This window comes from Myotis yumanensis, unplaced genomic scaffold, assembly GCF_028538775.1.
Source record: "Myotis yumanensis isolate MYYU_CA2020_CCGP unplaced genomic scaffold, mMyoYum1.0.hap1 SCAF_7, whole genome shotgun sequence".
Classification (NCBI taxonomy): domain Eukaryota; kingdom Metazoa; phylum Chordata; class Mammalia; order Chiroptera; family Vespertilionidae; genus Myotis; species Myotis yumanensis.
The window spans coordinates 65,070,874-65,087,995 of NW_027223758.1; the positions used below are offsets into that span (position 1 = coordinate 65,070,874).

General features: G+C 52.0%; 1 protein-coding gene across 1 annotated transcript; it reads left to right on the plus strand.

The window, feature by feature from the left end:
• The first annotated feature begins 1,355 nt into the window (after positions 1-1,355).
• On the plus strand, positions 1,356-13,322 carry CHST13 (carbohydrate sulfotransferase 13). The gene is made up of 3 exons (XM_070421580.1): positions 1,356-1,452; positions 10,503-10,585; positions 11,808-13,322. Exons 1-3 carry the CDS (start codon positions 1,356-1,358, stop codon positions 12,651-12,653), a joined length of 1,026 nt encoding a protein of 341 aa, XP_070277681.1. The 3' UTR covers positions 12,654-13,322.
• The last annotated feature ends 3,800 nt before the right edge of the window (positions 13,323-17,122 follow it).

Sequence of the window (17,122 nt, forward strand, 5' to 3'; positions counted from 1 at the left end):
GATGTTGTTGTCATGAGCCAAGGAATTTTTTTATATCATCACTGTAACTTGGCAGAAACAGGCAGTAGCAGTTAATAATCACTAAGATATTGTATTTAGATGGCAGTCACTGAGTGCCAGATGCTGTTTCAAACATCCCCTGTATCTCATTTAGTCCTCAAAAGACAATGAGCTGTGTCCTAGTACTATCCCACTGTACAGGGAGTGGGACACAGAGAGGGTGGGCGACTTTCCTGATCTCACACAGCCAATAAGTGGTACCAGCAGGCTTTGGAGTCACCAGAGTTCTCAAGAGCAGTTAAAAAACTGGAGTTTACTGCAGTATCCCCCCTGCCCCCCCCCCCCCCGCCCACACACACACACACACACACACACACTCTTACTGCTAGGTATTAGCTCAAGGGAACACACCAGTGCACACAGCTGCCTCCTCCGGTCCCCTGCTAGCCTGCCCTCTGGGCAGCAAGACCCAGGGGACAGTCCTGGGCTCCTCACCCCACAGGGCTAGCTGGATTGGTTTATTTTTCTGGACTTTACTCTCATTCCCTCACACCCAGGAGTCTTCAGCAAGTTTTTGTTTGTTTGTTTTTGTATTGATTTCTGAGAGGAAGGGAGAGGGAGAAAGAGATAGAAACATCAATGATGAGAAAAAAAATCATTGATTGGCTGCCTCCTGCACACCCCCCACCTGGGACCAAGCCCGAAACCTGCCAGGACCAGAATGGAACCGTGACCTCCTGCTTCACAGGTGGACGCTCAACCACTGAGCCTCACCAGCTGGGCCTCAGCAAGTTCTGAGTGCTCACTGGCGTCTGGAGCAGCTGTGGAGGCACAGGGGTCCTCCTGCCCCTGGGCGATGTGAACTGAGACCTTCACCTCTCCTGCCTCAGTCCAGCTGGGACCTGCATGAGCCAGAACTCAGGTAGGACCTGGAGACACCTGAGGAAAGCCGGCTACAGGGTGGCCTGGGGGAAGGAAGGGACTGATCCTGGGAAGCAGGACTCCTGGGGAGTCCCGGACATCCCTGGCTTGTACAGCAAAAGGAGAAGGGGTGACAGAGCTCCCTCCACCTAGGCTCCACCCTCCCGTGGACAGCGATTATGTGTCTATGTGGTGCGGGGGGGGGGGGGGGGGGGGGGGGAGGATGGAGACTGGACGAGGCCGGCCGACCTGCCCTTGCCCACCTCTGCGGTCCTCCAGGCCAGCGCCGCGTTCCCGGTGGCCCCGCGACCCGCGCGAGAAAGCCCTCGCACCCCCGTGCCTCGCGCTTTGGTATGGGCCACGGGGCAGCCAGGGCGGGTCCAGGGCCAGCGCCGCCGCCCCGCGGGACACCCGGACTGCAGCGCTGGCACAGGATGGGGAGGCGCTGCTGGCGGCGGCGCGCCCTGGCGGCCGCGTGTCTGAGCGCTGCGCTCCTGCTCCTGGGCGCCGCGACCCGCGCCCTGCTCCCGGGTGAGTGCCAGCTGGGCCGGGGGCAGTGGCCAGTCCCTCGCCGGGGCAGGGGCACCTGCTGTCTGTGTGCTCCTGGGCTAGGGGCTAGGGGCGAGTGGGCCCAGAAAGGCTCTAGATGCCCCGCCTGTGCCCCAGCTCCCCGCAAGGCGTTCCTCCCTTGGGGAAGTGGTCTCCAAGCGCCCGGGATGGGACCGCTAGGACCTGCCAGCCTGTGCCTAGCGACCCGGCCCAGTGGCGGGTGGTGGGCTGCGTTTGGCCCACCTGGAAGGCAGCTTCCTTTACTTCGCCCCACCCCCTTCGCGCCTGGCGTGGGAGGGAGTTTGATGCCCCTGCATCCCCAGCTGGTTCCTCTGTGTGACCGGCAGGGTGCTGCCTGGGGTGCCCTGCTCCACCTGAAGTTCACACTGACAAGGACTTGGGGCTCCTTTGCATCTACCTCATGGTCTGGTTGGTGGAAATGAGGCAGCCAGTCAGGACCCCGCTGTGTGGAGTCCCTGCTCCAGGCCGGCTTGTGCCAGACTTCACTTGTATGAACTCCTCAAACCCTCTCACCGACCCATTCACAGGACGGACATGCCAGAGAAGTGAGTGGAGGGGTGGGTGTGGGTGGCTGACTTGCTGGCTGCACAGTCTGTCCTGGGCTTGAGGGGCCCAGCCATTGGCTTGTTCTCCTGATCTCTGGCTCTGTTTGCCTTTCTTGACGTGAGTGTGAGTGTGTGAATGTGTGTGTGTGTGGGGGGGGGGGGGGGGGGGGGAATTGTGAAAATCCTTGGAGTCCCCTTTTGGAGCCTCTCAGACAGGTTCTCCAAACCCCAGGATGGGCAGGGGCCACTGGGCAGTGGGGTTAGGGTGGCCTAAGTGATGAGGCTGAGGAGGCTGTTCGGGGGGGGCAGCACTTACCCATGGGGGACCCCGGCTGGGTCTAGGTTGATGTAGGATAGGTCATCCACAGTCTTATCTGCTGGGCGACCTATTCCTCCCCTCTTAGGGCTTCAGGGCTCCCATCTTAACGGAGTGCCCAAGTTCTTCCTACCCGGCTTCTGCTGAGGGGAATGAGGGCACACAGGAAGTGCCTGGCCTCGGGCCTCCTTACCATGGCCCTGTCATGGTTCGGCCTGGCATGTGCTCCTTCCCTCCCGAAGTGAGGGGCTTCTTCCCCCACCCCCACTCCCTGCCACCCTTACCCTTCCCTGACTGCCTCTGGACTGGAGGCCAGGGTTTGGAGAGGCCTCCTCAGTGCTCACCAGCTCACCCTGCCACTCACACCATTCCCTCTGTGGCTGGACACCGCTGTCCAGACCTGGACCCCTCCACAAGCCCCGGCTGGGAGCTGCAGTCCTCTACACCAAAATGGTTGCGGGCTTGATTCCGGGTCAGGGCACAGCCCTAGGTTTCGGGTTCGATCCCCAGTTGGGGCTCATATGGGAGGCAGATGGATGTTTCTCTCACATCGATCTTTCTCTCTCGTTCTCTCTCTCTCTAAAAATCAATAAACATATCTTCAGGTGAGAATTAAAAAAAAAAAAAGGAGAGACTGAAATATCCTGATGTGGATGAGACATTTGAGTGGAGATCTGAACAACAAGCAGTATCTCCCCTAAAATGTTCCCTGGAGGAGCTTCCCAGGTCGAAGGAAAAGTTAGTGCAAAGGTGGGGATGTACCTACTATGTTCAGTGTGGCTGCAGCTGAGGAGAGAGCTGGGGAGGGTGGGAGATATGCCTAGAGGGCTTTGGGAAGGAACTGGAATTTACTGATAGCCATGGGAAGCCACGTAGGTTTTAAGATCACCAAGATGGAACAAGAAGAAATAGGAAGCCAGCTGAAGAGACTGGTGATTTTCCTGAGCAGAGTGGACGTGGCTTGCCCTGGGCTGATACTGTGCAGGAAGCAGAAATGGGGGGCTTCCTGATGGTTCTGGAGACAGAGCTGATGTGACTGGTGCCCAATAATGATCTGATCAGATAGGCTTCCATTCCACGTGGTTTGTGGAGTTCAGCGTGCCGTCTGAATTTTAAATTCAAGTAGAGAGACCACTATTTCTCTCTCTCTCAAAAAAAAAAAAGCAGAATTGCTTTTTACTTATGAAGGGTTTGTCAATGAGTTCATCGCTTAGCCTGATCACCAAAGGGAATGTCCCTGACCCAGGGGCACATAGGTCACCCCAGAAGGCCTAAGTCATCAGGGGGAGTGAATGGGTTAGGGCAGACTCGAGCAGGCTTCCTGCTTATCTGATCTTGCAACACTAGCCCAGCTAGAACTTATTAACCAGAAACCTTGTGTCATAATCTATGCTTACCAGACTGGGATCACCATTGTTTCCCCCAAATGGTGAAGCCTCAAGTCCCCCATGCAACAACTTGCCCTGCGTCTCCCGCCCTCCGTATAAAGCGGGGGACTGAGGCTTTCCTTGGGGGTGAGCGTGCATGGACAATTTGTCTGGTTTCTTGGTGTGGCCTTTCAGCCACCAGCCTGTGGATGCTGTGAATCGAGTTTTGCGCAGGCTGGAGTGGGTGCCTGAGGGCAGGATGGTGTGGCTTGCGAGTTAAGGTCACACATATGCTGTGGCCCGGGGTAAAATCCTGTTTCTGGCCCTTACTTGCTGTGAGGCCTTAGGCTTGTTTCGTAGCCTCTCTGATCCTATTTCCCCATCTGTCAGGTGGGGATATAATAGTTACCACCCAATAGGAGGAAGCATCAATGTTCACAAATCGCTGAGTACAGCGCATGGTGCCGGCCGGATTTCCGGAATTCTCCCAGTCTCTGTCTCTGTCGTTGTGTGTAGTTTCTTCTCTCTCCGTCTCTGTCCTTGGCACCCAGTTCCTCTTTCTCTCCTCCCTCCTATTGCCCTCTCCCTCTTCTCTCCATAACCTCCTGCTATTTTTGTTTCCTTTTTTCAAAGCAGAACCCCGTGTGGTTTGCCTGTGGTTGCTCTGGATGGCAGAGTTCTTTGGCTTAGGTCCAGGACCCTCCCTGACCACGAGACTGGGGCCTGCCCACCTAGCTCTCCCTGGCCTGTCTGCTCCACAGTGCCCTGGGCAGGGGCCCTGGGACATGGAGCCCAGTGGAAGGGCTGGGAGGAAATAAATAGGTGGTGGGGGAGGGGGGGGGCGGTTGGGTGATGGCAGTGGAGGTTGGGGGAGGCCTCAGGGTGGCCCTGTTTGAGGCTAGTCCCTACACTAGACCCCCAGCCTCTAGCTGTCCAGAGTGGGGGGCTGGACCCTGGGATCTTCAAGCATTCCCCTCTGAGCCCCTAGACCCATCTGTTCCCCCCTCCATGGCCAGCCTGCCCTCCTGGTGGACCTGGGTTCCTCTGATCTGTGTGGCGGGCCCGGGTGGGGATGGCCCAGCCCTGTAATCACTGGCCACAGCTACTCTGGGCCTCTCTCTGGTGCCCACTTCCTCTTGCACTCCACCCACTGGCCACTGAAGTCTGGTATGGGACCCACACTCCTGCAGGCTGTGGTCTGCCTAGGAAATGACAGGCCTTTCTCAAGGGCTAGTCTTTCTGGAAGGTTCTGAGTTAAGGGGCCTTAGAATAAGACAGGCCTAGGTTTCTTCTCTGTTACTTGGAGTTACTCTTCCCACAACCCCTGGTGGGCACCAACTCTTCCTCAGTCCCAGCTGTGGTCCCAAGAGGGTGACCTCGTGCCAGAGGTAACACCTCTCTGAGCCTCCACTTTACCATCTGCAAAATGGTAAGAAAGGTGAACCATAACCTCCTGGTTCATAGGCAAAGCTCAATCACTGAGCCATACCGGCTGGGCTGTACCACAGCTTTTTTATTCACTCATCTACTAATGGACACTTGGGCTGTTTACAGATCTTAGCTATCCTATATAATAAAAGCCTAATATGCTAAGTGTCCAGTTGTCCAGTCGGCTGTTCAACCAATCAAAGTGTAATATGCTAATGAAATGCTAAGGCAGCTCAACGGCTCGCTATGATGTGCACTGACCACCAGGGGGCAGATGCTCCAACTGGTAGGTTAGCTTGCTGCTGGGGTCCAGCTGATTGGGACTGAGTGAGACAGGTCAGACACGCCCTGGAATCCTCCTGCGGTCCCTCTCCGGCTGGCCAACCTCCCACATCCTTCCCCAGCCCTGATCATGAACCGGTGGGGTCCCTCGGCCTGGCCAGTGCCCTCTTGCAATTTGGGACCCCTTGGGGGATGTTGGAGAGACGGTTTCACCCAATCCCACAGGCCAGGCCAAAGGACCCCACTGGTGCATGAATTCATGCACCAGCCTCTAGTTGTAAATAATTCTGCTATGAACATAGGAGTGTATATATTCTTTCTGATTGGTTGGTGTTTGGGGATTCTTAGGATATACTAGTATTCCCAGAAGTGGGATTACTGGGTCAAATGGCAGTTCCATTTTTAATTTTTTGAGGAAACTCCATATTAATTTCTACAGTAGCTGTACCAGTCTGCATTCCCACCAACAGTACACTGGGGTTCCCTTTTCTCCACATCCTGACCAGCACTTGTTATTTATTTATTGATGATAGCCATTCCAGCAGGTATGAGTAGTTTAAAACTGCTCATTGTAGTTTTAATTTACATCTCTCTGATGATTAGTGATATTGAGCATTTTTTTTTTGTATGTCTATTGGCCATCTGTATGTCCTCTTTGGAGGAGTGTCTATTTTTTTCTTTAAGTTTACTTTTTATTGTTGACAGTATTACAGATGGCCCCTATTTCCCCCCACTTCCTCTTATCCACCCAGCCCCCACCTCCCTCCAGGCCTTTACCACACTATTGTCCCTGTCCACTGGCTATGCTTTGGTTAATCTCTTCCCATCCCCCACACCTTCTTTCCTTCTAAGATCTCTCAGTCTGTTCCATACATCCATGTCTCTGAACTTTTTTAAAATATATTTTTATTGATTTCAGAGAGAAACAAAGAAGGAGAAGCATCAATGATGAGAGAATCATTGATCTGCTGCCTCCTGCACGCCCCACACTGGGGATTGAGCCCACAAACCAAGGCATGTGCCCTGACCGGGAATCGAACCCTGACCTCCTGGTTCATAGGTCAACACTCAACCACTGCACCACACAGGCTGGGCAGTCTCTGACCTTAATGAACCTCTGGGTATAGTCAGAGCTGAACTCCACAAGGCTGGGCGAGAGGCATTCCAAAGGGTGGGGCTATTGCTTCCCCCCAGGCTAATGCTGCATGAATGGGAAAGGTTTGCCTGAGAAAGATGGCTTTTGCAGTATGGGGGAATAACTCAGTGCAGGTATCCAGGTAGCTGTCCTCTCAGCTTTCTCCCCAGAGCCACCAAGCCTGAACTCTCCTCAAACAGCGAGTCCACTCTGCCCTCCCCCTGCCAGAGCCCACGGTGAGTGGCTGCAAATGAAATAGTGTGCATTGGCCCTTTAAGAAGGTGCCTGCGTTTCTAGCTTCCTTAGAGATAACTGCTTTTCTCTTGCAGCTTTTAAGATCCTCTTTGTCTTAACTTTGGCATTTCCATTATGATGTGTCTTGATGTCAGCCTCTTTGGATTCATATTATTTGAGATTCTCTGCGCTTCCTGCATTTGTACGTATATTTCTTTCAGTTATTATTTATTCAAATAGGTTTTCAATATTTGTTCTCTCTCTTCTCCTTCTGCTACCCCTACGATTAAATATTATTACACTTGATGTTGCCCCAGAAGTCCCTTAAACTATCCTCATTTTAAAAATTCATTTTTCTTTTGCTGTTCTGATTGGGTGTTTTCTGCTACCTTACCTTTCAAATTGCTGATTTGGTACTCTGCTTCATCTAATCTGCTGTTGTTCTTTCTAATGTATTCTTCATGTCAGTTATTGTTTTCATTTCTGACTGGTTCTTTTTAGTGTTTTGTCTTTCCCCATTTTTATGTTTCCTTTTTGTTGAAGCTCTCACTGAGATCATTGCGCATCCTTATAACCAGTGTTTTGAACTCTGCATCTGGTATATTGGTTGTCTCCATTTTGTTTAGTTATTTTTCTGGAGTTTTGTTCTGTTCTTTCATTTAGGACATATTTCTTTGTCTCTTCATTGTGATTGCTTCCCTATGTTTGTTTCTATGTATTAGGTAGATCTACTACATCTCCTGGTCTTTTTTATTTTTAATTCTTTATTGTTGAAAGTATTACATATGTCCCCCTTTTTCCCCCAGTGACCCCTTCCAGCCTGCCCCCCCAAGCCCCCCACTCCAGGCCTTCAGCACCCTATTGTCTGTGCCCTTGGGTTATGCATATATGCTTACAAGGTCTTTGATTGATTACCTCCCACCCACCTTCCCTGCCTTCCCTCCGAGATTCCACACTCTGTTCCATGCTCCATGTGTCTGGATCTACTCCCTTCATTAGTTTATTTTGTTACTTGGATTCCACATATGAGTGTGATAATGTGATACTTGTCTTTCTCTGACTGGCTTATTTCACTTAGCATGATACTCTCCAGCTCCCTCCATGCTGTCTCAAAGGGTAAGAGATTCTTCTTTTTTACTGCTGCATAGTATTCCATGGTAAACATACCACAGCTTTTTTATCCACTCATCTACTGAGCTGTTTCCAGATCTTAGCTATTGTAAATTGTGCTGCTATGAACATAGGAGTGCATACATTCTTCCTGATTGATGCTTCAATTTTCTTAGGATATATTCCTAGAAGTGGGATCACTGGGTCAAATGGCAGTTCCATATTTAATTTTTTGAGGAAACGCCATACATCTCCCGTCTTGGTGGAGTGGCCTTATATAGTAGGTGTCTGGTGGGGCCGAGAGGTGCATTCTTTCTGGTCATCTGAGCCAGGTGCTCCAGTTGTGTCCCTGTGTGAGTTATGTGTGCCTTCCTGTTGTAGTTGAGCCTGGATTGCTGTTGGCCTATCAGTGGGAGGGACTGACCCTCAGGCTGACTGGTTGTAAGGATTGGCCTTCATTACAGCTGAGCTGTTGTATGGGGTTTGGCTGCATGGAGTAGGATTCGCTTTAGTGGGGCTCTGGTGCCTGCCGTGTTCCTCTTTGACTGTGTCATTTATGGAGCTAATTGGGTGGTGCTCAGTGCAGTGTGGTCTGAATTCACAAGATGTGTTGGTTCTAGAGCCTTTGGGAGGGAATCCTGCACATGCCCAGATCAGCTGCTGCCTATGCCTGATGCAGGGCCACCTGCTAGGAGGTACAACACAATCTTCGGTTGGTAGCTGCCTGTGCTTTGCTTGGAGGTGCCTGGGGTGCCAGGATTGGGGCTGCTTAGCAAGAGGTACAGGGCATGCCAAGAACAGCCACTGCTGTTTCAGGTTTGTGGCCCTTTGAGAAAGTTTAGGAAAGTGCATAGGCCAAGGCCAGCAGCTAGTGAGGAACAGCAGCTAAAAGAGGCAGATGCCCAAGTTGGGTGGGGTGGGATCTTGGGATCACCAAGTGGGGTGAGTGGTGTTAGGCAGGTTGTTGGAAACTCAGACGGGGCACCAGCCTGATCCTATAGACTGGTGGAGTAGGGGGCGAGGGCTCAACAAAGGGAAAACAGCGCCTGCCAGCACTTGCCAGCTGTGGGGGTGGGAGGAGGGCTCAACAAATTAACAATGGCACCTGCCCATTGAGCTGCCCCTCCAGCCTTCACCCTGAAGCTGGACGAGTCAGTTCTTTCCCATATGTCCCTGGTGCTTTTCTAGCTGTTGTCCCTTCGCTGGAGCTTAGGGCAATGTTTGTGAGTGAGTCTGTGCTCTGGCCTTTTAAGAGGACACCGGGGTGTACAGCAGCCCTCTACCCAGACAGAGGCCCCGCCTATTTCCACAGCCAGATGTTGTGGGCTGGGCAGCCTGATGTGGGGCTAGGACCCCCTTGCTCCTCACTGGGGACCTCACAGCCGAGATATCCCTCCCGAGTATTAACTTCCACACATGGTTGTGGGACCAGCCCATTTCAGGTCTCTGCCCCTCCTACCAGTCTCAACGTGGCTTCCTTTTAAAAATTACTAATTCAATCTTTTCACTTGTTATAAGTCTGTTGAGGTTTTTGTATTTCTTCTTGAGTCAATTTTAGGAATTTGTGCCTTTCTAGGAATTTTCTATTTCATTTAGGTTATATAATTTACTCTTGTATAGTTGTTCATATTATACTCTAATAATCCTTTTTTCTATAAGGTCTAGTACTAACATCACCTCTTCCATTCCTGCTCTTAGTAATTTGAGCCTTTATTTTTTCCTTCTTGGTCAATCCAGTTAAAGATTTGCAATTTTGGTGATGTTGTAAAGATTGTGTTATACTTTATTATTGTATTAATAAATATAATCATATTTAAGAAAAATATGATCCAGAAGGTCTTGAACCTTTCCTCACCTATACTGATTATAGTACTAAAAATATATGCATATTAATTGAATATGTTTAAGAAGATAGTCCTTAAGACACATTTTGAGTGAAGAATAAACTTAGCAAGCTGAGTTTATGGTAGTTTTAGGAAGATTGAAAAATTTGGCACTGAGACAGAAAGATAGTATCTGTCCTCAGGGGCATCCATTCTGGGAGAAAGCTAACGCTGTGTTTACCATGAAGAAGCATGCACACTGCTTGGGGAATTACAGGCTGCTGGAGGAATTCACAGTGGGTCAGGGGAGAGCCTGCAGTCTGGCTGTGCCACTCCACCACTGCCCATCCCTCTCTGGACAGACAGGTAGCTTCTTGAGTCCCTGAGGGCTCCTCGGTCATGGGGCTGGCTAGGGCAGGGCATGAGATGAGGGCAGATTCAGGCGGGTGAGGCTCAGTGGTTAGGCCTTTCCCAGAGGGCTATGGGCGGCTGGGTACCACCTTTCCTCTCATCTCTTCCTGTCTGGCATCCTCCAACTCTAGAGGGCAGGGCATAGGAGTAGGAGTGACACCAAGCAACCTGCCTGTTGGATTAGGGGCCCTGTCGGTGCTTCCCCACACGTCACCAACCTCCCTCCCCATCCCAAGGCAGGTGGGCCAGGAGGGAAACTGAGTCTCAGAGATGGGTTAGTTGTGCCCTAGGTGAGTTGACCAAGCATCAAAGCCATTTCTTCGGATGCAGCAATGACACCTCTCTCTTTACGCTCCACAGAATCTGGAAACAAGGCCCTGGGCTCTGGCTGGCTTGGTGGGAAGAAGAGGAGTCCCCTGCAGATGCTCTATGACCTGGACCAGGTAAGTGGACAGACCCCCCCCATTCTGGGACCCCTCCCTCTGCCTCCAGACATGGGAACCTGAGAGCCTCAATGCAAACCTACAGCAAGAAATTGATTCGGGGTCTGCAAACTGGCTGACTTCTGCATTCGCTCTGTGAGACGTAGCTCTGTCCGGGTGCCGCCTGGTACGAGATCCTGACGCCACCCCACCTCCGTGGCAGCATCTCTCATCCCCTGGAGACCCCGTTCAGCACACAGCACCCTCCATGCTCCCCTGCAGCTCCAGGGACCCGCTGAGCCCGGGCCCCAGCCTGTCACTAGTCCCCCAGGTCCTGCCTGTAGCCCCAGGGTGCTCAGATCAGTCTGGGAGGGGCCAGTGGGTTGACCCCTTAGACAGAGGGGTACAGACCAAAGCTATCGTTCTTTTTTTCCCCCACATCACGAGTTTTTTTTTGTTATTTTTCTTATTAAAAATGCTAATGTTGACATTATTGCAGGTGTCCCCCTCCCCCCCCCCTTGCCCACCTCCACCCATCCTCTCCCCCCCCCCTCTCTTGGCCTTCATTGAAGTATTGTCTGTGTCCATGGGGTATGCATATGTGTTCTTTAGCTAATCCCTTCATCTTCTTTATCCAGTCACCCCTCCTCAAAAAATTAAATATGGAACTGCCTTTTACTTGATCCTAAATATTCTGGGAATATAGCCTAAGAATTCCAAAACACCAATCAGAAAGAATATATGCTCCCACTATGTTCATAGCAGCATTATTTACAATAGCTAAGATCTGAAAACAGCCCAAGTGCCCACCAGCAGATGAGTGGATAAACAAAAAAAGCTATGGTACATCTACACAATGGAATACTACAGGGCTGTAAAAAGCTACCATTGTTATACACTATGCCACTTCTAGTAATTCAATTTGCTCCCATGGTGAGGACTCTGAAGCCATACTTCCTTATCCGTCTTACTCTGATCCTGTCACATTCGTTACCAGGACCTCCTCAGTCCTGCGTGTCCAACAACTGACTAATCACTTCGTTCTACATGCCTCCGCAAGGTTAGATTCAGTTCCCCCAATCCAGGTCCAGGACAAATGCCTAGGCCCCCCCAACTCATACAGTGATCGGTGACAGCGCTGGGTTTCCAGTCCAGGCCCCCTTCCTGCTGCCCGGCCCTGGCTCATACGGGTCACTGGGCGTCACCGGGCAGCTGCCCTGACACCGACCCCTGTCCTCCCCAGGGTTCGAGCTCGGCCCTGGCAGAGGTGCACGGGCAGCGACGCAATCTGCTGCGCCGCGCCTGCAGCCGCTACACCCGCCGGCAGCGCCTGCTGCAGCCCGAGGACCTGCGGCACGTGCTGGTGGACGACGCCCACGGCCTGCTCTACTGCTACGTCCCCAAGGTGGCCTGCACCAACTGGAAGCGCGTGCTGCTGGCGCTGCGCAGCCCGGGGGGCGCAGACCCGCAGGCCATCCCCGCGCACCAGGCGCACGCGCCGGGCCGCCTGCCCTCTCTGGCCGACTTCAGCCCCGCCGAGATCAACCGGCGCCTGCGCGCCTACCTGACCTTCCTCTTCGTGCGCGAGCCCTTCGAGCGCCTGGCGTCGGCCTACCGCAACAAGTTCGCGCGGCCCTACAGCGCCGCCTTCCAGCGGCTTTACGGCACGCGCATTGTGCGGCGCCTGCGCCCGCGCCCGCACCCCGACGCGCTGGCCCGCGGCCACGACGTGCGCTTCGCCGAGTTCCTGGCCTACCTGCTGGACCCGCGCACGCGCCGCGACGAGCCCTTCAATGAGCACTGGGAGCGCGCCCACGCGCTCTGCCACCCGTGCCGCCTGCGCTACGACGTCGTGGGCAAGTTCGAGACCCTGGCGGAGGACGCGGCCTTCGTGCTGAGCCTGGTGGGCGCGCCAGGCCTGCGCTTCCCCGCGCCACCGCCCCGAGCCAAGGCAGCCGCGGCCCAGGACCAGGCCAGGCGCCTCTTTCAGGACATCAGCCCCTTCTATCAGCGGCGCCTCTTTGACCTCTACAAGATGGACTTCCTGCTCTTCAACTACTCCGCCCCCTCCTACCTGCGGCTGCACTAGCCTGCAGTGCTCCCCACGGGGCCTGGTACACTGCAGAGGCTCGAGGCCAGGGGTGGGGGACCCCGAGAAAGGGAGTTTTTGACAACCACTGCACTGGGCCGACATCACACTGGGGCGGTTTCGGGTGCAGCCCACCTCAGCTGCTGTACAACTGTGTGCCTGTCCCCTGTCGTGCCTGTCGCTTGATGTTGCTTCAGTTAGTAACTGCTCTAGCTGGCGTGGGTGAGGATTGGATAATAGCTTTTTAAGTTGCAAAGAGGCCGTTTTTGTCAGCTCTGTCCCTGAACCTGTCCATGGTGTAACAGAGCAGAACGCTGGCTCAAGGCAGCCTGTGCCATCCTAATTCCCTCCCCACTTCACCTGCTCTGGCAAGGACCGCCCTGGCCAAGGAGAGAAGCCCTCCCCTGCAGGACTCAGGCTGGGGCCATCCTTGTCCACAGGCATGGCACAGGAGGCAGCTGTGAGCCGCCTTCACTCGGCCTGTCACAGAGCAGGGCCACCTTTCCTGTTGCTGGCCCTGCCCTGGCCCCACCCTTGGTCTTAGTCTGGCCAGATGCTAGGTTGCCTCTGTGTGCCCACAGAGTCCAGGGTGCAATATGATGGCAGGTTTTATAGGACTTTGGTGATCTGGGGAGTTCATGTTATTGAAATAAATGAGTTTTGTTACTTTCTGACAGTTTAGAGTTTCTCCACTTCATTTTGCCATTTGCTCTGCGTTGTGGGGCTGTCTGATCTTGGAATCTCACTGAGTCTCTGAGCCTCAGTCTCCACTGCTGCCAAATGGCCTTAGAATGCCAGGTGGTTATGAATGAGAGAGATGGAGAGCCTGGCTTACCTTCATAGCAGCACACGGCGTGAGGGACTACATGGGGAGTAGGGTATGGAGGGAGGGCATCATGTGGAGGGATCCTAAATTGTAGGGTTGGAGAAAACAGTCACAACTTGGGAGAAATGTGATCTTTGCCTGGGCCAAAGATTAAAGCCCAAACCAGCTCAGTGAAGCCCTGCTCGTCCGGCCACCTCACACCTGTGTGAGTCTGCAGGAAGAGCACAGATCTTGCCCGGAACCCCTGTGGCAGCGAAGCCTTGCCTAGTCCGTCCCTACAGCGGTGGAGCTGGCTCCCTGTTGCCATCATGTGGTAGCTAGGGGGAAGAGCAGCAGCGGGCTCCTTTTGGGATTTCCCAGCCCTTGGAGGTTTTGAACATCCAGAGATGTATCCCAGCAGCCCAGGAAGCCCATGCTTTCTGGTAAGGCATGTTTGGGCTGGAGTGATGAACTGGGTATGTAGGTGCTGAAACCACATGTGCCCTCAGTGTTTGGGGAGCTTCATATTCAGCACAGGTGCAACGAGTTTCCAAATGTTTACATCTCCAGTGTGGACAAAACCCTCTGTCCTGTTCAATATTTCTTCATCCCCCAACCCCCACCCCCGACATTATGATTGTGAGCCAAGTCTTTGACTGGGTAATGGGTTTGTTTTGAGAAGAACAAATGATAACTCAACCGTCCGTCCTCTCCCCACCTGAAAGGCTGCCAGAAAGGCAGTCACACTCAGATCTTGGGACCTTGAATCCTGCCCAAAATTCTAATCTGGAGCCCAGGAGTCCATTAAAGAGTCAACTCGCACTGCATATTGTTAAACACAGAAACCCAAGCTCAGCTGTGTTTGCAGTGGAGGAGACCACACAGGCAGCAGCTGGGGCCAGTGAGAGAACCCCTCCCAAGCTGGAGTCTGGCTTGTGACTGCAGGAGCAGGGACACGATATTATTGACATTTTCCTTGTTTGAAGTCCTCTTGGGGCCTCAACACTTGGGTTTGTGTTCACAGTGCTTGGTGAGGCCCTGGGCTCAGGCTGCCTCCTCTGAGGAGCATGGGGGTCCCAGACCCTGCCTCCTCACAGGGTGCTGATGAGACCAGGGCCCCAGCTGCAGACAGCCAACTGTGGGAGAAGGCAGGAGTCCCACCTCTTTCCCCAACACACCGGTTAGATGGCCCTTGAAAGGGTTGGGATATGTGGAACTGTTTCCCAAGGCCAGCAGGAACAGGTGGGTCATCTTTACACTTGGCCGCTCTGTCCTTGCGTGGTGGTGATCCAAGAAGCTAAGCCAGCAGGAGCGGATGCAGGGAGGAGCCAGGGATGGCTGAATAGACGGTGCCAGCTAAGTCAATTGTTCAGCTTTTACTCCCTGTCATTTTCTGCCTTTCTAAAATTTTACTCTGAGGATGTGTGGCTTAGAATTCAGCACTCAGGGGATCCTGTGCAGATTTCTGGACCTCTTCTCTGCATAGCTCTCACCTATGCCTCCCCCACAATGTACAGCTGCCTCAACCTCCTCGAACTCCAATTTCTATCTCAATTTAGCAAGTTTGTCAAGCTGTTTGGATTCTCCCTTGAGTTTATAGTCTGAAAATTACTTCCATGCAGAAAGTTGGGGCAACTGCAGGGAATCACCTCATTTGTTTCCTTTCTCTCAGGAATCTCAGTTCTGCGCTGTCTTATTGTTCCATGCCTGAAAGCAGTTCCACATTTCGTTTGTTTAGAGAGAAATGTTAAGTCTAATACTTGTTATTCCAGCATGGGTGGAAGCATATGTCTCAATAAATATTTGATTATCTCTTGCAATAAAGTCCTAATAGGTCTCCTTGTCAGATAGTTCTCCATTGGGAAATAAAACCACAATTTGAAAAACTGCACTATTACTAAAAACCTATAAAGTATACTAAAGCTCATCATACACAAATTACCAAAGCTTGAGCTGTTTTTTGTTTGTTTTTGGTTAATCCTCTCCCAAGGATATTTTCCCATTGATTATTAGAGAGTGGGAGAGAGAGGGAAAGACAGAGAGAAACACATTGATTGGTTGCCTCCTGCATGCACCCTAACCAGGGCCCAGGCTGGGGAGGAGCCTGCAGCCAAGGTACATGCCCTTGACCAGAATTAAACCCGTGACCCTTCAGTCTGCGGGCCAACACTCTAACCCAGGGGTGGGCAAACTTTTTGACTCGAGGGCCACAATGGGTTCTTAAACTGGACTGGAGGGCCGGAACAAAAGCATGGATGGAGTGTTTGTGTGAACTAATATAAATTCAAAGTAAACATCATTACATAAAAGGGTACGGTCTTTTTTTTTTTTAGTTTTATTCATTTCAAACGGGCCGGATCCGGCCCACGGGCCGTAGTTTGCCCACGGCTGCTCTAACCTCTGAGCAACCAACCAGGGTGCTTGAGCTATTTGAACACTAGCTCATTCAGACCTGTATATTCCAAGAGAAGACTATATTAACAGGAACTCAATATGGTCTCATATGTCTCAAATCGTAAGGAACACTGACACTGCTCCAGCAGCGTTTACAAATTCTGACCAACTGCTGCCCAGACCCACTCACCTACCTCTGCCATATAACCACCCCTTGACTAGCCCTAGCCCCTCCCCTCCAATACTCTTAAGTGCCCTTTCCTAACTCCTATTTGAGATGAGACTATGAAGGTATTGCTTTCCCTTGCTCATGTGAATGGCTTCCCAAGCAATCTTTCATGAGCTTTGACAATCAGGGGTGCTCCAAGGAAGTTCAGCAGGGGATCACCACAGCCAAGATCCAAGCCCATGGATTTAGAAGGTTCTCCACTAAGGCCCCATAAGCTTCCCTGCGTAGGGTTTCCTTGTCTGCAAGTATGAAAAAAATTCAGTGCTAAATCTGAGATTCAATCCCTTTTTGATGAAATCCCAAATCTATGTGAGGTTTATTTTGTCTGCCCCAGGAAAAGAATCTAAGACCTTTTAGGTATCTGATGACATTTGTACTAATTTTAATTTTCCATGAACTTATCTATTACTGTGTAACAAATTACTCCAAAATGTAGTGGCTAGAAAAATATTTATTATCCCAGTTTCTGATAGTCAGGAATCTGGGGGTGGCCTAACTGGATTGTTCTGGTCCACAGTCTCTGGAGATTGCAGTCAAGCTGCTGGCTAGAGGAAGGCTTGCCTGGGGAAATACTCACTTCCGAGCTCATTCACATGGATGCTGACAGACCTCAATTTCTTGTTGTTGGCGGGAGACTTCAGTTCTTCAGCATCTGGGCCTCCATGATATGGCAGCTGCCTTCTCCCAGAACAAGCGATCCAAGAGAGTGCTTGAGAGTGAGCAAAACTTAAGCTGCAGTCCTTGATGACCTAATCTTAGAAGTGACAAACCTCTTCTGCCATATGTTACGTGTCACACAGACCAGCCTTGGCCCATTACAGGAGGGGATCACACAAGGAAGTGACTACCCATAGTTGGAGAATCCAATCTAAGCCCAACTCAGAGGCTGCCAAAGCACAGATTTGTCAATGGGTCTCTTACCTATTGGATACACTGTTGTGTGTATATAAGAGCTTTCCTTAAATAAGGCCCCTGCTCATCACTGTGGAAGCTAAGACACTCTACACCAGGGGTCCTCAAACTACAGCCCGTGGGCCACAT

Excerpts from the sequence above, each read along its gene's own strand:
- CHST13 (XM_070421580.1), top strand. The coding sequence starts at position 1,356 with ATGGGGAGGCGCTGCTGGCGGCGGCGCGCCCTGGCGGCCGCGTGTCTG. Across the intron at positions 1,453-10,502 it reads GACCCGCGCCCTGCTCCCGG|AATCTGGAAACAAGGCCCTG; the intron begins GTGAGTGCCAGC and ends TACGCTCCACAG. Across the intron at positions 10,586-11,807 it reads TGCTCTATGACCTGGACCAG|GGTTCGAGCTCGGCCCTGGC; the intron begins GTAAGTGGACAG and ends TGTCCTCCCCAG.